Below are 18,283 nucleotides of genomic sequence, written 5' to 3' on the forward strand. Positions count from 1 at the left end.
TGCAGCTGCCAAACTCATTTCACTTATGACCCAAACCAGAAACTCCAGTGTCCTCAAGGATAGCAACTGCTATGTCCATTAATCGCCTCTCCTCACCCATGTTATTTTATTTAATTTAATTGTTCTTTCCCACTATAAGTAGCCGCAAGGAAATACTTCTTTAATATAAGAAGCATCACAAATTAAGACTCCAAAGCCAATTCTGAACTCTAGTTTGCTAGAACTCAATTCAATCCAGAATCAGTCTCTATTTCAACAGACACAAGTTTTGCAGGTGGTAGAGCTCAGGGAGAATTACCAAACAGAATAGAAGCAGCAGCCTCAATCAGCTATAATAATACCAATTGCACAAAAGTGCACTGACAAACAATGAGTATGGGAGGGACCACTCACTTCTGTAGAGCTGGACTCTGTACTGGTAAAGGCATTAACAGCTTTACTCCAGGAATCATTGGTGGTAGACTGAACTGGAAGAGCTAAGAGGCAAGAGGAAATAAAGAGAACATAAATAAACCAACAGACAAGAAGAACTTGGGTTTATAGGCTCTCAAGAAGGTTAGTATAAGTACATTCCATTACAGAGAAACTCAACAGAAATCCAAATATAAAGGTATAAGCCAAGAGCCTTATTTGCTCCATAGAACATTATTTTCAGTTTCACCATATCATGTACATGTACATTACTCAATATGGTCTTATGCCTGCATTCTGAACTACTGCCTCTGCTGCATTTGTACCTACTGCTTAACCAATATATCCTCATAATTATTGCCAGTGACTACCACAGAACCTTATCAAGACAGAGTCTAAGCAAATATAACTGTTTGTTTTTGTAGCAGCATAGAAAGTTTGATAGAAAGTGTATGCTTGGGGGCAGCTAGGTGGCACAGTGAATAAAGCACTGGCCCTGGATTTAAGAGGACCTGAGTTCAAATCTGACCTCACATACTTGACACTTACTAGCTGTGTGACCCTGGACAAGTCACTTAACCCTCACTGCCCCCCCCACCCCCCCAGCTAAAAAAAATTTTTTTTTTTAAAGTGTATGCTATTCAGCAAATCTGGTATTGTTTTCACTTAAACAATTATGTGATTAAATAGAAAGATAAACCTAGCTTCTCTGCATAGATATTTTAAAACCTAGAATATCATCATATATTTTATCAGAGGATAAAAGTGAGATTTAAATTTTTTTCATTACCAGACATCATTCTATGATGTCTCAGAAACAGAATTTTTTCCCCAGAGCAATAAAACAAGCAGCTGTGTAGGATATCATAAAGAACAATATGTTCAGAGCTAAAAGGCCTTGGGTCCAAGTCCCACCCCTGCTACTTATGGCTTCTATATCTTACTTCTTCCATCTGCAAAATGAAGGGTTAGAGCCTTTATGAACATCCATGCTTTTCCAGCTTGAAAACTATGATTCTCAGATATTCCAATTTGCAACTGGAACACAGAATGATAATAACCAGGAATAGAATTGGCTTAGATATCTCTGTTTCTAGGTACAGAGAATTAATTTATGTTTGCCCTCACATAAAACAACTTGACCAAAAACTACCCGAATATTATATCTGAGAGAATTGGAAAGGGTATATTGTAAGTGTAAGAATGTCAGAATCAAGGTGGGGCAGCTAGGTGGCGCAGTAAAAGAAGCACTAGCCCATGATTCAGGAGGACCTGAGTTCAAACCCGGCCTCAAACACTTGACACTTACTAGCTGTGTGACCCTGAGCAAGTCACTTAACCCTCATTACCTCCCTCCCCCCACCCAAAGTCACAATCTTTGACTGACAACAGTAAATGTATTTTCCCTTCCTTGTTATTTCCCTCCTAAAATACGGAAGGTGGAGGAAATCATTGGTTCAATCCTGTCAAGATTACTAACACATTATGCTGAAGGCAGTGAGGAGTTTTTCCAGGTAATAAAGTATCCTTAATAAGCCACTGTTTACCAAAGTAGCCAAGCAGAGGTTGTTGGGGGGTTTTTGACCTACCTTCCACCTGGCTCTTTTATGTGCTCCACGTAAATACACCCAATGTAGGAGGATGTCTAAATTTAGGCTTCATCAGGAGCTGCCTCTGTTACCAGTTGCCCAAATTCTACGCACATGAATGAAGGAGGAAAGGTAAGATATGGCCTGACAAGGAGACCTCCTGAGCTCACCTTGACTGTTATTCTCCCAGATTTCTGTGCCCAGGCTGCTGCTGGGCACTGCTCCATCCCCTTGCTCTAAGCATAAGTTATTGTGCTTCTTAGCAAAGCGAGGAGGAATTCGTGATGACAAAGCACGGCCTTTGGTTGGTGCCTGAGGAAAGAGAAAATTAATAGATAATTAGCCTAAACACTATGCCGGAAATACAAAATTCGAGACCTTCCTGCTAATTTCATCACTGGACACTCAACTCAGGCTTTGAGATTACTCAGAGGATCCAGATGTTTGCCTCTTTCTATACAACTCACTCTTGGTCTTCCTGCTTCCTTTTCATAGGACTTCATCAAAAGTCTAACCTGGAAACAAGCAATAGAACTGCATTCATGAGGACTTATGATGAAAAGTGCTAACCATTTCCACAAAAAGAACTGATGGCATCTGAATGCAGATCAAATCATACTTTTTGGGGGTCTGTGTTTTCTTTCACAACATGACTTATATGGAAATAGGTTTTGCATGCCTGCACATGTATAACCTATATCAAATCGCTTGCCTTCTCAATGCGGGGGAAGGGGAAGGAGGGAGAGAATTTGGAACTCAAATTTTAAAAAACAAACAATGAATGTTCAAGATTGTTTTTGCATGTAATTGGTGGGATAAAATATTAAATCACTTTTAAGATTTAAAAATATAAAACTATTTTTAAAAAATTGCATTCATACTGTCAGACTATGTAGGTAAGAAAGGAATAATCTTAAATTAAAGAAATTCAGTGTACACACAAAACTCCCTGGTGTTTTTGCATATACTTGTTAGTACTACCTGTGCTTTCTTACACATTTGTTTTTAGGAATTGAGTGAAGCAAGATAACCTCTTGGCTTCTTGAAGTAGGGAAACCCTTGGTCTACTGCCTTATCTAAAACCTTACCATTCATTCCCTGCTCTCTTTAGCATCAGACTACTTGTCTGCCCTCTTCCTACCTTCCCATCTTTACTCACCTGGACAGCTTGCTCTTTCTTCCTCCGCTCTTCTTCCATCAGGCGACGTTGCTTTTTAGTTAAAACCTCAATGAAGCCTTCACTCACCATGGAACCCACTTCATTTTCTTCTCCAGGGTTTGAAGCCCGATTGTCTATGATAGAATCTGAGTTTTATAAGGGGGAAAAATTTTTTTCCATTATATTCAATAAGTACCTTGGTATATGAAAACACCTAATCTCAGAACATTAGGTTACCCTCTCTAGGTTGGTAAGACCTCACTTTGTCTGCAGTACAGGTATTAAACCCAACTGTATTGAAGAGTCATCCTATTACCATCTAGACAAAGACCTCCTGACATATATCCTTGTGGTATCAAAGAGATACCCCCACCTCATCTACTACATCTAATACTAACTGAAAAATGATGCCTAAGTCTTCCATTAGGTCTACCAAATTAATGACAGGATTTCTTGGTTCTTGCTCTCTTTTTGCTTCATTTTCTCTGTACTCTCTAATTTCTAATGACTTCTCAGAAACTCACTTCCATAACTTAAATCAAATTGTGGAAGGGCCTCTCCTTTCTCGCCTGCCCTTTGAACAGCCAACTTGGATTCTTTCTCTGGCTTCTTCACTGGTGATTCAGTAATGTCAGAGTTGGTATGGGCAACTCGTTCCAGACTATATGTGGAATGATTGCTCCCACTGTTAGAGTTGCCAACACCTCCAGGTAAAGCCTCTTCTGGAGACCTGCAAAGGGAAGAAAGTATGAGTAAGCTCAGAGAAGGCATATGCCAACAGAAGAAAAATAACCTTAGTGTACGCATGCGCGCGCGCGCGTGCACACACGCGCACACACACACACACACACACACACACACACACACACACACACAGTGCCCTATTAGAGTTCTTTCTAATCAGCGTGGGCAGACTGGCCATGTTCTTGCTGTTCCTTGTAGTTTCATTTAAAAACTTTATGAGGCAACTGATAGAATCTGAAATGCAAATTGAAGCAGACTTTTTTTACTTCGTTTTCCTTGGTTTCTCTCTCTCTCTTTTAAAGGTCTCTGTTCTCTTTTGCAACATGACTAATACAGAAATGTTTTGTATGGCTGTATATGTGTAATCTATATCAAAGAAGGTGCCTTCTCAAGGAGTGGGGAGGGAGGAAATCTGAAACTCAAAAATCATAAAAAAATTGAATGTTAAAAACTGTTCTCACATGTGATTGAGAAAAAATAAAAACATTCTTTAAAAGATTAATAAGTTACTAAGCACTGAATCAACAGCATTATATATGCATGACAGAGGTCATATAAAAGTTAGGTAGCAAAATGGATTAAGTGGTGGACCTGAAGTCAGGAAGACTGAATTCAAATTCAGCCTCAGATACCTACTTAAGCTGTGTGGTCCTGGGCAAATCATTTAATCTCTGTCTGTTTCAGTTTCTTCATCTGTAAAATGGATTGAATAATAGCACCTCGCTCTCAGGGTTGGACTTATAAAGTGTTTTGCAAACTTTATAATGTTATGTGAGTGCTAGTCGTTACTATTATTTCCATGATTACTCCTAGTTAAAAGGATTTCTCTTCTTTTTTACTATATTCCTGTCAGATTAAGCACAGACGCACAAGAAAAGAGAATTAAAGGAGCAAAATGCTCTTTCTGGGTATATTTTTATGATTCTAACCATAATCTACTGTTGGCTATTCCCTCTAGAAGAACCATATGGAAATACTAGGAAAGAAGTGGAGATCAGAAGTGCTTCCAAACATCCTCAGCTGAGGGTATTTAAAGCTAGAATAGACCAACATTTGAGAGCATAAACTAGCATCTAAATTAACTGTTACTCCACAGATCTCAAGAGTATTCATTTCCTTTATTCTATGAAGAGAGGGGATTTAAGGGAAATCAACAATCAAGCAGTCCATATCTTTCCAATCCAGGAACACCCTTTTGGCTCTCCCAAGGGAGCAGTAATCCCTGAGAACAGAATATCCACTTCAAAGTTTCTACCAGAGATAAAATCTTAGAGCTATCAGGCAGTCCAGGCTCTGAAGCAACACTGGAGACAAACTCTGACAGTTCTTTTCATTATCCCCAGTCCCTTGCTGCACCAAGTTAACATTCCAGAAGGAGAATTGCCTGCCTTCCTATTGCTGGGAGGCAGGATTCCTAGAAAAGCTGACTCAGTTTAACAGCCAGTGCTACAAATCTCCCCAGGCAGGGCTGCTGACCAGAGAGGCTTTGAGTAGAGAGATCTTGGTAAACTAGCTATTGCTTATTATCTTGTTGCAAAGAAAAACTGTTTTCTTTGCAGTGATCCCCTGGGCAGGGCTTATGATACCAGGAAGGATGCCAGACTTTCTAGTATACAGGCCAAATGTAAGGCAGTCCTTTACTTTTATCTTTTGAGCCACAAGAAGATACTTGGGGAGAGAGAGGGGGGCAGCTAGGTGGCACAGTGGAGAAAGCACCAGCTTTGGATTCAGGAGGACCTGAGTTCAAATCTGACTTCAGACACTTGACACTTACTAGTTGTGTGACCCTGGGCAAGTCACTTAATCCTCAATGCCCCACAAAAAAAAAAAGAGAGAGAGAGAGAGAGAAACCATAAACAATGATCTCAGCAGCAGTTAACCTCTCTGGTATGCAATTTTAGACTGAGTTTGGGAGCATGTGATATACATGGTGGGGACACAGATAAACAGAGAGACAGATACATCTACCTTTATATATGAAGCTCTCCATATTTCTTTGTTTTTGTTGTTGTTTTTTTGGTGAGGCAATTGGGGTTAAGTGACTTGCCCAGGGTCATAAGTGTCTGAGGCCAAATTTGAATTCAGGTCCTCCTGAATCCAGGGCTGGTGCTCTATCCACTACGCCACCTAGCCACTCCATTTCTTTGTATTTTTTAAAAGTGAAAAAACAAAGAGGGATTTTGTGTTTTGTTACCTTTTGGCTTTCAAAGGTGTCCCATTCTGTTGGGTCTCATAGCGGGTAGCAGATCCGCTGCTTCCTTGCCTTACAGACTTCTCTCCAAACCCTCCAGGTTCCATTTTGCGGCTCTGCCTGTCCACTAGGGGTCTCTGGCTAGAGAAGCTCCGTTTGGCTAACTCTCTCTTCTCACCCAAACTGGTCCCAGACAAGCTACCATCCAGCTGGGAATCGGCCTCAGCTGTTCCACCTTCCCGCCGCTCCCGCCTTTCACTGAAGTCACTGCTCTCAGATGCTGTCTCCCATTCCTCGTTGGCATGATCAGAAGAATTTTGATAGGAGAGGTCAGGAGTTCTCCTGCCAGATAGATTGCTCTTCTCTGCCAGAACCAACTTTGGCCTTCCTGGCCACTGACCAGAAAGTAAGTTTGATCCCTCATCAGTACCCCACTGGCCTAAGGACTCTCGTTCTTGTCGGAGGCGCCTAAATCGAGGAGGTTTGTCTTGCCTGGGGGGCCGCCGTCTCCGGAAGGGCCGGTTTTCCACATTTTCGGAATCTGCATAATCATCCTGGAAAAAGGACCTCTTATCATCTAGATGACTGTCTTCAAAGCTTCTTCCACTGAATGAATCGGGATGTTTGTAATTATCTTGGATATAGTCTCGGTCTGTTTGTCTTCGAGTCCCAAAAGTATCTGAGGACATACCGTTATTGTAGTCCTGCCAAGAGCCTCCACTACTTTTGCCCTGCCAATGAGATGATTCCTTGGACACAAAGCTTCTCCGCCCATACCCAGAGTTACTCAGCCGTGGGGGGAGTGCTCGGCCAAAAGCTCGAGGGGCTCTGTTCTTAGCATCCAAACTACTGTGGTCATCTGAATAGATCTTGTTGGATCGCCAGGAATCTTTGTAATCGCCTTTCTTCAAGTCACTCTCCTCTCTTTCCAGATGTGAGCCTTCATTCCCATTATCTGATCCCCTTTGTCTGCGCCGTTTAGGAAGTTCCTCATATTCAGAGCCCTCACTGTGAGTCTCACTGGCAATTCTCCGTCGGGGTTTACTTCTAGGGAAGTCATCAGACTGATTGAACTCACGGAGACTCCGCCCCCGGGTACTTCTTTGGTTGTTATATATTCCTCTTCCACCAATGATACCACCACCACCACAAACACCGCCACTACTTCCACTAGTACCCCGACCTCGGAAAGTGAATTCTCTGAAACCTCGGCCTCGGCCTCTATTCTGATTTCTGCCTCCAAAGGCTTGTTCTTCATCTATAAAAATCCAATTATTCCTCTTCGTTGGAGGAAGATCATTGGACTCCCTTGAAACCTTGGTCTCCCAAGCCTTCTCAGGCTTCTCTTCTTCCTCTAACTTCTCAGTCTCATGGCCAAAGCTATTCTGAGAGGAGCCCTTCTGAGCCAGCAGGGAATGTGAAGAGTTGACTGGTGTAGAGTCTCCCTCATCAGTGCCATCATTCTCAGCTTTGCTGAGTGACTCCTTCTCTTTGGCTAGATGGAACTTATCTTCTCCCACTTCCTGCTTAATTTTTTCCAGTTCCTTCTCCTTCTCTTCAACCTTGAGAGCCTTCAAGACAGGTTTCTTAATAGGACCAGATCTCCGGGTCCTCCCAATTTGTTCCTGTTGCTGGTTATTAGTATTTCGGTTCTCAGGGACCCATTCCGTCTCTGAGGCAGGCTGTTTGCTGACACTGCCCTCCTTCTTCCATGGGTCGGAGCTGAAAGACTGCTCCTCCTTAGGAGCCTCTTCTTCCAGGTTGTTAGCTGTGTCAGGGGGCTTTGGCTGATGTCCAACATCCCAGCTGCTATATTCTGGTTTTTTATCACCTGGAACAAAGTCAGACTCCAATGGGGAGCACCTGAGGTTTGTGTGGTGAACCCCAGCAGCAACTGCCTCCTGCACATTTTCCTGGGGTGAAAACAAAAGCTCCTGGCCTATTCTTTGAGAGGAGATGCAGTTGTCAAAGTCTGTTTGGGCCTTCTTGTCAAAAGCATTGAAGTACTCATCCCCTCTCTCCTCAAAGAGATCGTGCTGGGCACTTATACCTGTTGACCTTCCAGTCGAGGCAGAGTAAGAGCTTTCATTCCTGAAAAGGAATCAGGAAAAAAACAAAAACAAAACAATAACAGTAAATGGGATTCAAATCTGGCTCCAGGTTTCCATTCTGAATACAGTTCCAAGAGAGGAGGGAAAAAAGTTTGCTGTTTTAAATTACAAGCATCAAAGATAATTCTCTATCTTTAAACAAAGTAATCACAAACCCACAAGTCAGAATGTCTGACTAATTTGTCTGTCACTGTCTTTAGAGTCCACAACACTGAGGAATTCATAGTCCTGGGAGACACAATGTACCATCCTAGAAACAGAATGAACTTGGGGGAAAGCAATGGTAAGCTGAATTTTCTAAATCCACTAGGTAATCAGCATTAAATTCCTCTAGTTTTAACAACTAGCAGGCTTGACCCACCCACTCTATAGGTCCTATAGCATGAGAATAAGGCAGTACCCATTACTGCTTCACTCTAGTTATCAAGAATTCCTTGTTGGTTTTCAATTCTGCCACAGTTAGAATTATCTCACAAAGAAGCATCCAAAGAAAAATGCAGATGTCCAAAAGCCCCATATGTTCCCCTAAGTGCACACAAAGAGCTCTAATGTACCCCTTCCCCTGACTGGCATTTCCTCACTGAATCCTCACTTTCCTCTTGTAAGCAGGGCCTTGTAGAATCATCCTCAATTAACCAGTAGTAGGTCAGTGGCATCCCATGTCCTCTCACCTGGCATGGACTCCTTCGACTGTCAAAGTTGGGTCATTCTGCTTTGGGTTTGGGAGAGAGTACCCCTTGTTTTGAATAGTTATGTAGCTCTCTTGGCCCCACACAGGGGCAGGCTCCATTGAAAGAGTTTTCCTTTCTTGGACTGGGGGTGGACAGTTCTGTTCTTCAGAGTGACAGCCAGTCCCATTGATGGAGTCCTGTGGCATCATTGGTTTCATCATTCCTAAAGATAGCAAAGAATCGATAACTATAATCTTATTAAGAAGCCAGCTGCACAGTGGGGACCAGTGCAATCTCTTCCTCAAGGCAGAAAAAGAGGTGGATATGGAAACTTATCAGCTAACTGGAGAGAACATTCAAGAAAGAGAAAAATGGGAAAAGGAATTGGCATGTTGCAACTCATCAGTTACCAATCTACACAGCTTATTATTCACAACTAATATCTATAGTACATCAGAGATAACTTTTAAAAAAATGAAGTGGCTTTACAATGGAGAACTAAAGGGAGCCCTTCCTGCATGAGGAGTTTTTTGCTGCTAAGAGCTGAGCAAAGTGAATTAAAGCCCCAGAAGCTTGCCTGGGGCAAACTGTATGCCAGCTTGATATTTCCCAGGCGATATCTCTCTTTAGCCAACATCCACCACAATGGTCAAAGGTTCTAGAAACTTGCAAGAGCTTTAAGAAGTCTCAAGGCTTCCTCAGCTTAGGGAAATTGGGATGGAGGGGGGTTAGAACAGAAAGGAAAGATGAGATTTTTTTTAACTCTACCTAAATAGATTATGATAAAATCACTGATAAGATAAAGTATATTGATCAACTCAGGTTACAGTCACTTAACTTTGGGGGAGCTGAAGTTCCTCACTAGTCAGACAAGACAACCTTCTAAGATCCTTTAAGTTCTAAGAACGTATGTAAAAAGAAATTCCCAGGCAGCTAGGTGGCGCAGTGGATAAAGCACCAGCCCTGGATTCAGGAGTACCTGAGTTCAAATCCGGCCTCAGACACTTGACACTTACTAGCTGTGTGACCCTGGGCAAGTCACTTAACCCCCATTGTCCCGCAAAACAAAAACAAAAACAAAAAAGAAATTCCCCCACATCTAAAACCTACAGGTGAGCAAGGGGAAAATGTTACTTTTTTCACATGCTAAAAGAATCTGGCCAGTTGACTAATGCTGAGTTGGATCACAATCAGAAGTTCTTACCTGAAGGATGTAGAGCTGAAGGGTAAAAGTCAACAGGGGTTCGAGCTGGAGGTATTCGTGGATCCATGTAAGGGGGCATCATCATCCAACGGGGATCAAATCCCAGCATCTGGGGATGATGTGGGTAAAAGGTGCGCTGAGGGTGGGAATGGGAAGGTGGAGGATAGATCTGCTGCTGCTGCTGCCAATGCTGCAACTTGTACAGCTGTTCCTAATAAAGAAGGAGAATGTTTTGGTAAGGTACAAGATGTTGGGAACTGGAAGCACCCACCCACAGGCATGTTCCTCCAGCTTTGATCAAACATATGCCACAGTTTTGAGAGATCAAGAACTAAACAAAGCAGCATTCCATATGCGACAGGAAAATAAAAGCAGGAAATGACTACTGGAGAAGGGAAACCCAGGAGTGCCAGCCTTCGTGGCATTGGCCGCAGGCTCTTGTGGCTGGTCACAATTTAACTGGACACAAAAACTTCCCAAAGTGAAAACTGCTTTATGTTATCAAACCACAGAAACAAACATGTTGCTGCAGTACAACACAGGCAATTTTTATTCAAATGCAATCTAATGCCTGGAACTGATCAGCATTTGTCCTTTCTACAGAATCCATGGAAATTGAAAAATCAAGGAATTCTCCCTAGAGAGAGCTTATTTCTTCCTTCTACTACTTAGTTTCATAAGCCCAATAGTTTACTGGTTAAGTGTTGAAAAAAACAACAACAACCAAACTTGAATCAATTCAACACACATATGACCCTTGCTATCGGGACATGTGTTAATGCCACATTATTCAGCATGCCTTCAACACAAATCTCCCCAAATAAAACCAGAAATGGTCATCTAATCTGCCTGCTAAGATTCTGTGAGGCTACAGTAGATTCCATATGGAAAAGAAAGTGGCTGAGGGTCAGTATGCATAATTAGCATATCCCACCAATACTCAATAAATGTAGCATATCAAAAGATCCTGGATGCTCTAGCAGTATCTCTTTTTTAGGGCAACCTGGCAACTGGTTAATGGAATAACTGTAGCAAGGACATGATGGCTATTTTCCTTCTTTCAAAAATAGAAGCAAGACATGAGAACTCAGCAGAGGTCCTCATGTCCAAACCTCAACTGTTCTTGGAGGAGCTGAACACACAGCTTGTTTACTGGATTCTTCTAATTTGCCTGTTTGTCACTTTCAGCCTGGTTCACTCCACCTATCAGTTAAGAGTTAACTTTAATGAACTGATGTACAGTGAAGTGAGCAGAACCAAGAGAACGTTGTGCACAGTGACAATATTGTTTGATGAAGAACTGTGAATGACTTAACTATTTTCAGCAATACAATGATCCAAGACAATACCAACGGACTAATGATGAAGCATACTATCCACCTCCAAACAAAGAATTGATGTTGATTCAACACAGGATGAAGCATGCTGTTTTTCACTTTTTTCTTTTATTCGAGTCTTCTTATACTGAATGACTAATATGATAATGTTTTACATAACTACACATGCATAACTGAGATCTGCTTACTGCCTCAGGGAGGGAGGAGGGGATGGAGGCATGGAATTTGGAACTCAAAACATTAAATAAAAATGTTTATTTAAAAAAAGGAGTCAACTTTAGTCATGGTTACTCATATGCTATTTAAATGAAGTTATCCAAAACTCCCCAATCAGTAGACATTTGACTTTATGAATTTGCCCTGGCTAAATTCCCAAGCTAAGAAAGAAGCATGCGCATGCACGAGCACACGCACGCACTTGTGCACCCAACAAGTTAATTGTTCCTGTAGAAAGGGTAGGGCTCAGCTGAAAACTCTTGAAGACTTTGGGTTTAAAGTTCTATGTACTCCAAGAGTGTTAAAAACTTCAAGCACAATGGGGTCAACTTTCGGGTGTAGACACTAAAGGGAAGTGGAGACAATGATGACCAAAAGATCCAAGGCAGTCCTAATTTGGAGCTCTAGTAACCCAAAGGATGCTACTTGGACACAAGAAGTGTTCTTCAGGACCTAAAGTATTCTCTTTCACTTGTATACTGCTCTAGCCAAGTACACTGCCTTTTAACTACCAAGAAAAGGGAAGAGAGACCAAGAGTAGAATTCTAGAAACAAAAGTTGCATTTAAGAGTATTCCTTTTCTTTTTTCTTTTGGCTCCCTGTCGGGAAATTGAACCCAGGTCTCCCAGGGTTCATAATCAATAGCTATAGAATGATCTATCAGTGTCCCCATTTTAATTGCCCAACTCTTAAAATTACCCATTGACAAGGATAAAGTTAAGGTATAAAAGGAGACAAGAATTGGAATTGCTACTTTGTTTTGTTTTGAAGGATTCTTTTAAATTCTTGCTGTCTTTACCTGTTGCTGTTGTTGTTGGCGCTGAAATCTAGGGGGAAGTGATTTTTGGTATTTGTTGAACTCTTGTACAGGAGATGTGGATTCTCTGAGCTCCTCATCACTGCTGCTCTGGGTCACCGCAGGAGGGATAACTGACTCTTCTTCATTATGAGTAGCAGGAGGTTCCTGGGCATGTACCTCAGGTGTTGCTGCAGAGCAAAACACAGAAGGAATATATGCTGTCACTTCACAAAAGCACTGAGAATGTGATATCAGGCATCATCCTTCAACATTCACATTGTGCTGTCCACATTCATTGCTCCCTCTTTTTAGCTAAGGTCATTAAGGAAGAGAGAAATTTTATGACAAATGACAAATAAATTAGGAAGAAATTAACTATACAAGAGTTCTCACATAATCTTTCACCTTTTAGGTTCAGGACTGAATGACACTCATTTGGCCCCCAAAGTGCCCTTCCTTTTGTTCCAGCTACAGAGACTGCTAAGGAGCAGTCCTCTTCCAAATACAAAGCAGCTGCCATCAAATCCAGAAGATACACTGAGAAAAGTCCCAGCCTGGTCAGAGCAGTGGCCTCAAATCAAAGAGCAAGTGTCAATTTCTCCCATCTCTACGAATAAACCACTTAACTATAAGCAAGTTTAATTCTCAGGGCAATGGTTTTTCCAATTTAAAAAACAAAACAAAACACCAGAAAATAAGCCTTGGCCTAAACTTCACCCAAACTTTGTCAAAACAATGTTGTGACACAAAGATAGTGCTCATAATGCACTCCAAGATTATCAGAGAATATTGCTACACAATTATGAGTATGATATCATTTACCAACCCAATGGAACTACACTACAAGTGATGGAGGCTGTTTGGAGGAACAGTTCACACCTTTGTGGAAAGCGTGGCCATTCTCCTGCGGCAAACTTTTCTCCGTGGCTGGGGACCGGGGGGCTTCACTGTCTTGGTGTTTCTGTGCCTCACTGGCCTTTTGGGCTTGCCTGCACTTCTGATCTAACTGTTTGAGCTTGGCAGCGCAGGCAGCCAACCTCTCCTCCCGAGCTCGACGCTCCTCTTCCTCTCGGCGTCGCCGGGCTCTCTCCACAGCCTCAGAGATTTCCGAGGGTACAAATTTCTGTCGTGGGGGCAGCTTGTCCTCTTTGTCTTCCATAGACTGTTGTCTGAGCATGTTATTCATTGAAGGCTTCTATCAAAACAAGAGATGATGAGATGCCACTTCGAAAGACAATAGAAATCACAAATCAGCCCCAACAGAGGTTGTACTCCACGCTTCCCAAGTCATTTTCCACAACAAAAAGAGCCAAAAATCACAAATCCAGACATCAGTGGGCTTAGACTACTGGAGCACAGGGCCCGGGATCCATACCTTCACCATTCTTTAGGCACCATAACTACTCAATTCCTCCAGCCCTTTAAAAACAGATAATCCTCAAAGTATACAAACTCCATAGTGAAACGATAAAATTCATTTTCATTCATACAAAAATTAAAGCAATTCCTAACCTACCAAAAAAGAAAACTGCAACCCTAATCAAACCATAATAGTTCTTTTGAGTATTCAAGATAAAATAGGAAAACCTGAGGATTTCTCTCTGAAGATACTGGATCGCAGATGGGTTACAAAGTTTGGCCGGTGAAGGACAATTTACTGACCCATCAGGACTCAGTTACAAACAAACAGTTACTATTTTGCATATTGTGAGAATACCTGGACTAAGAGATTTACCACATCACAGATTTGGCAAGAAGTGTTACTTGAATGGTCATATTAATTACCTGGAAGATAACAGTATAGTACCTATTCAATTTAATCTGTGAAATGGAGATAATACCTAACTCAAAGGATTGTTGTAAAGAGCAAAAGATTCATGTAAAGTCATTTTTAAAATGTTAAAGCAACATGTGGCAGTTATTAGTCACAGAATCTAAAAATTAATTCCAGTAGGCCACTGTAGGATATGATTAAATATAAGCCTTCTCTTATATTCCTTATATTCAAACTGTTACTGAGCCACTAATTTGAAACTAATAAAATGTAATTAAATCTAGACTTATACATAAGATAAAATAAACCACAATTTACAATAGGATTTTTTAAAATAGCAAATTCCCAATGATATAAAAAAAATGATACAATTTATGTACTTTTAAGGGACACACCCTATAGTATTCAGTGGAAATGAAACTATATCCTAAGATTAGTTAAATACCCTATCTAGCTGTTGCCTTGATGCTACCAATGTGGTAAACTATGATTCTTGTCCCCATCAGTGCCTCCACCTGACTGCTGAGGTACAGACCTCATAAGTATCCAACATACCTGATAATCAGGGGTTGGGGTCCAACTATTCAGCTTCCTAGAAGGTGGTTGAGGCTCTAGCACCTTACGGATGGCCCGAGATATGCCCATAGATTCACCCCAGTTCTTTCCTTCATCCAGGGTATGCTTGACATCAGTACTGTCTGCAGAACTCAGTGACAACTGCCGCTGTCTCCTTGGATCCCAGTTGTTCCTATAACAAAATTCCTTTTAAGATTAATTCCCTCAATTATTTTAAACAAATTCTGGTCCTTCTAACCAGCCTCATCTGAGAAGTCCAACAAACCCCTAACACCACTGGGTCCTAATAAAGGAGAAAAGCTAAAATCTAGTATAAGTAAAGAAGATTACTCACAAGTAATTTGAGTTCCACTTAAAAACCACAGCATATGAGAACCTTAGAGTAATCTAGAATCATAGAATTTAGAGCTAGAAAGGACTTTAGGGAGCAAATCCAATTTCTTGACTTTAAAGATGAGCAAACAGGTTTGGAGAGGTTAACTGACTTGTCCAAAATTATAAAGGAAGCAAACAGAAGAGCTGCGATTCAATTGAGGTCTTCTGATTCTAAATCCAGTATTCTTTCCACTACAACAGAGTAATTCCTAGTTGAAGGCAGTTTGCTTTGGATCTAGAAATCAGTCTAAGTATTTAAAAACAGGTAATTATTTCCTTCCATAGATTTTAAGCTAAACAAAAGAGTAATAGAATGGGACATCATGTTGCTGTAGGGCAGAGGATGAAAAATGGTGTAGCCAAACCAAATTAAAATGTAATTAAGGGCAGTGGGTGGTGCAGTGGATAAAGCACCGGCCCTGGATTCAGGAGGACCTGAGTTCAATCCTGCCTCACTGTGTGACCCTGGGCAAGTCACTTAACCCTCACTCCCACGCCCCCTCCACCAAATGTAATTAGAAAATGGTTTTTAACAAATTCAGCAAAAATTACAACCTAGATAATGTTAATTTGTGATCTTCTAAGTCAATATTACAGCCTTCAGGGTTGCATTTCTATTTGAGTTGGACATCACTTCTGTAGGATCCTGATTCCCAACCTTGGTACACAATCTACAGAAGGGTGTCAGGATTTTTTAAGGGCTTTAAAAAGAAGGAACTAACTGACTGATACAAAGATCCGACAACTGCCAAGGATTCTAGAGAGGGAACTAATGAACTCTGAGGACAGACTGAAGAGCATTTTTTTCTTTAGCTTTCTTATTTTTTCCCCCCACAACGTAGCTAATGTGGAAATGTTTTGCAGGATTTCATATGTGCAATTGATATCATATATCTTGACTTCACAATGGGTAGGGAAAAGACTGGAGGGAGAGGGCTGCATGTGAGAATTTGGAATTGGAAATAAAAAAATTTTAAAAAGGAAAAAAGAGGGAGCTAGAAAAAATTTGACATTAAAGAATGAGGCCTTTGTTTCCAAGACAGGTTTGGAATTATTAAAAGAATTGGGGGGCAGCTAGGTGGCGCAGTGGATAGAGCACCGGCCCTGGAGTCAGGAGGACCTGAGTTCGGATTGGGCCTCAGACACTTAACACTTGCTGGCTGTGTGACCCTGGGCAATTCACTTGACCCAAATTGCCTCATTAAAAAAAAAAAAGAAAAAAAAAGGATTGGGAAATTCTCCTCAAAAATGTGATGTGTGGGAACTATGCTACCTTACAATCCAGCCCACACTCCTGCTCCTCCTCCCTCTTCATGTTTCTCTTCTCCAACCATGAACCCAGTTCACCAACCTATCTCATATTGGTATTGTGTGACTGACACTACATGTTGTGTAATGGACAAAACACTCTAAATCCACTTAGTGATTCTTTATTTTTGCAGGGCAATTGGGGTTAAATGACTTGCCCAAGGTCACACAGCTAAGTATCAAGTGTCTGAGGCTGGATTTAAACTCAGGTCCACCTAACTCCAGGGATGGTGCTCTATTCACTGCGCCACCTAGCGGCCCCTACTTAGTGATTCTTATGTGCATGGTTAGGCCAAAATCCCGGGTCCTGTTTAGGAAGTTCTGTATGTTCTGGGTTCATTTCCTCTATAAGGATCTGTATGCTATTCTTTTCCTAAGAAGCTGAAAACTATTCTTTCATTTAGCTGCATCTTCCTTTTTTCTTCTGATTGTTTCCTGTGAAAGTGTCAATACTAGCCATTTTAAATCTTTCTGCTTCACTGGCTATTGCAGCCAAAGAATTCAATTCTAATGGTGATAACCTTCATTATACTTATAAAGGCAAAACATGGAGCTCATTGCTAGGACTACGGAAGTTTTTCTAAAATAGAAGAGCCTGCCAGAATTAATGGTTTAGTGACATAGCCTTCAAAACCCCTCTATATCAAGATAAGGCATTATAGTAGAACCAAAAGTTTATTTTAAATATCCTCAAGTCTGGACAGCTGCTATTAGAGAAACCAGACTAAGAGACCTCTTACCACTTCTGTCTTCCATCCTTAAGAGCCTCTTCCTCTTCCTCATCTTCACTGAATTTCAGTTTCTCTGAGTAATCCACTTCATCATGAAGGCCTACAGCAACAGGAGGGCCAAGGAGGAAATAATTCGACATCTTTCCAATATGGTAGGGGAACTCAAAAGTAACCGCCCAAATCAGCTGTGCTATAACACCAGTGCTCCAGATAAAGTAACATTCTGAAATTTCCCATTACTCTGAAATGCATTACCCTGTCCACCCCCCACACAGCAAAGAAGCCCACTTGACTTCAAGCCTATCATGAAAGGCAACTGCTTCCGTTTGATGGCCAATAAGAAAATCCCAGTTCTGTTGCCATAAAATGTAAACCCGCTAAGCTCCTCTATACCCTTCCCCTTTACTTCCAATCCAAGGGGAAAAGATATGCCAAAATGGATTCAAAAACCTAGTAACCCTGTCAAGAAGACAAGTAAATTACTATTATTCCTACCTTTCCCAGCAGCCATTTGGTAACCAATCAAATAATCAAAGTTCATACCTGCCCAACCATCATCTGCATCAGTATCAAGTTCATCAAGCCCTTTGAGGTTTTCAGCATTGATGATAGTGGGTCGTGGAGCCCGTTCCCCTAGCTGCCTTATGGGGCGTGTTGGGCGGGACATTCCCATTCTGTTTTCTTTCCTATTGGAAGGGGGAAGATGAATAATGATACTGTATGTGCCAGTCACATAAACTGCAGGAAAATAAACAACTTTCTTTGTTTTCTTCCTTCTGTTTTAATTCTCCGTGATGAAAAGATTTGAGGGCATATATGATGCTTAAAAATCACTCTCTGCAGCCCTCTTTTCAACCTATTTTCATATAAGAGCAAGAAGGCCCTTTATTTCATAGTGTCAGTATAAGGGCCATCAATCATTCCTTGCTCCTAGCATCCTGAAGAAACCTGTAATACTGGTACAACTAACCCAAAAACTTAAAATTAAAACCCAGTGTCCATTGTTTATTACAGAACTAGCATATCAAAACTCAAGATAACCCACTTGGCTCATAATCTTTAAACTGTCTATATTCATTATACTCTT

The 18,283-nt window shown here is 41.2% G+C and overlaps 1 protein-coding gene across 11 annotated transcripts in view; it reads right to left on the reverse strand.

The window, feature by feature from the left end:
• PRRC2B (proline rich coiled-coil 2B) overlaps window positions 1–18,283 on the reverse strand; it is a 97,552-nt gene that overhangs the window by 15,533 nt on the left and 63,736 nt on the right. For 10 of the 11 annotated variants that reach the window (XM_043988230.1, XM_043988240.1, XM_043988239.1 and 7 more), the window contains exons 9-20: window positions 17,740–17,882; window positions 17,206–17,296; window positions 14,762–14,954; window positions 13,312–13,627; window positions 12,433–12,620; window positions 10,081–10,291; window positions 8,877–9,099; window positions 6,098–8,185; window positions 3,684–3,889; window positions 3,160–3,305; window positions 2,171–2,312; window positions 394–476 (exon numbers count right to left, since the gene is read on the reverse strand). In XM_043988230.1, the coding sequence (XP_043844165.1) occupies window positions 394–476; window positions 2,171–2,312; window positions 3,160–3,305; window positions 3,684–3,889; window positions 6,098–8,185; window positions 8,877–9,099; window positions 10,081–10,291; window positions 12,433–12,620; window positions 13,312–13,627; window positions 14,762–14,954; window positions 17,206–17,296; window positions 17,740–17,882 (4,030 nt within the window). The remainder of the gene's footprint in view (window positions 1–393; window positions 477–2,170; window positions 2,313–3,159; window positions 3,306–3,683; window positions 3,890–6,097; window positions 8,186–8,876; window positions 9,100–10,080; window positions 10,292–12,432; window positions 12,621–13,311; window positions 13,628–14,761; window positions 14,955–17,205; window positions 17,297–17,739; window positions 17,883–18,283) is intronic. The other variant, XM_043988236.1, reaches the window with a different exon arrangement.

The sequence above is a fragment of the Dromiciops gliroides genome, chromosome 2, assembly GCF_019393635.1.
Source record: "Dromiciops gliroides isolate mDroGli1 chromosome 2, mDroGli1.pri, whole genome shotgun sequence".
Taxonomy (NCBI): Eukaryota; Metazoa; Chordata; class Mammalia; order Microbiotheria; family Microbiotheriidae; genus Dromiciops; species Dromiciops gliroides.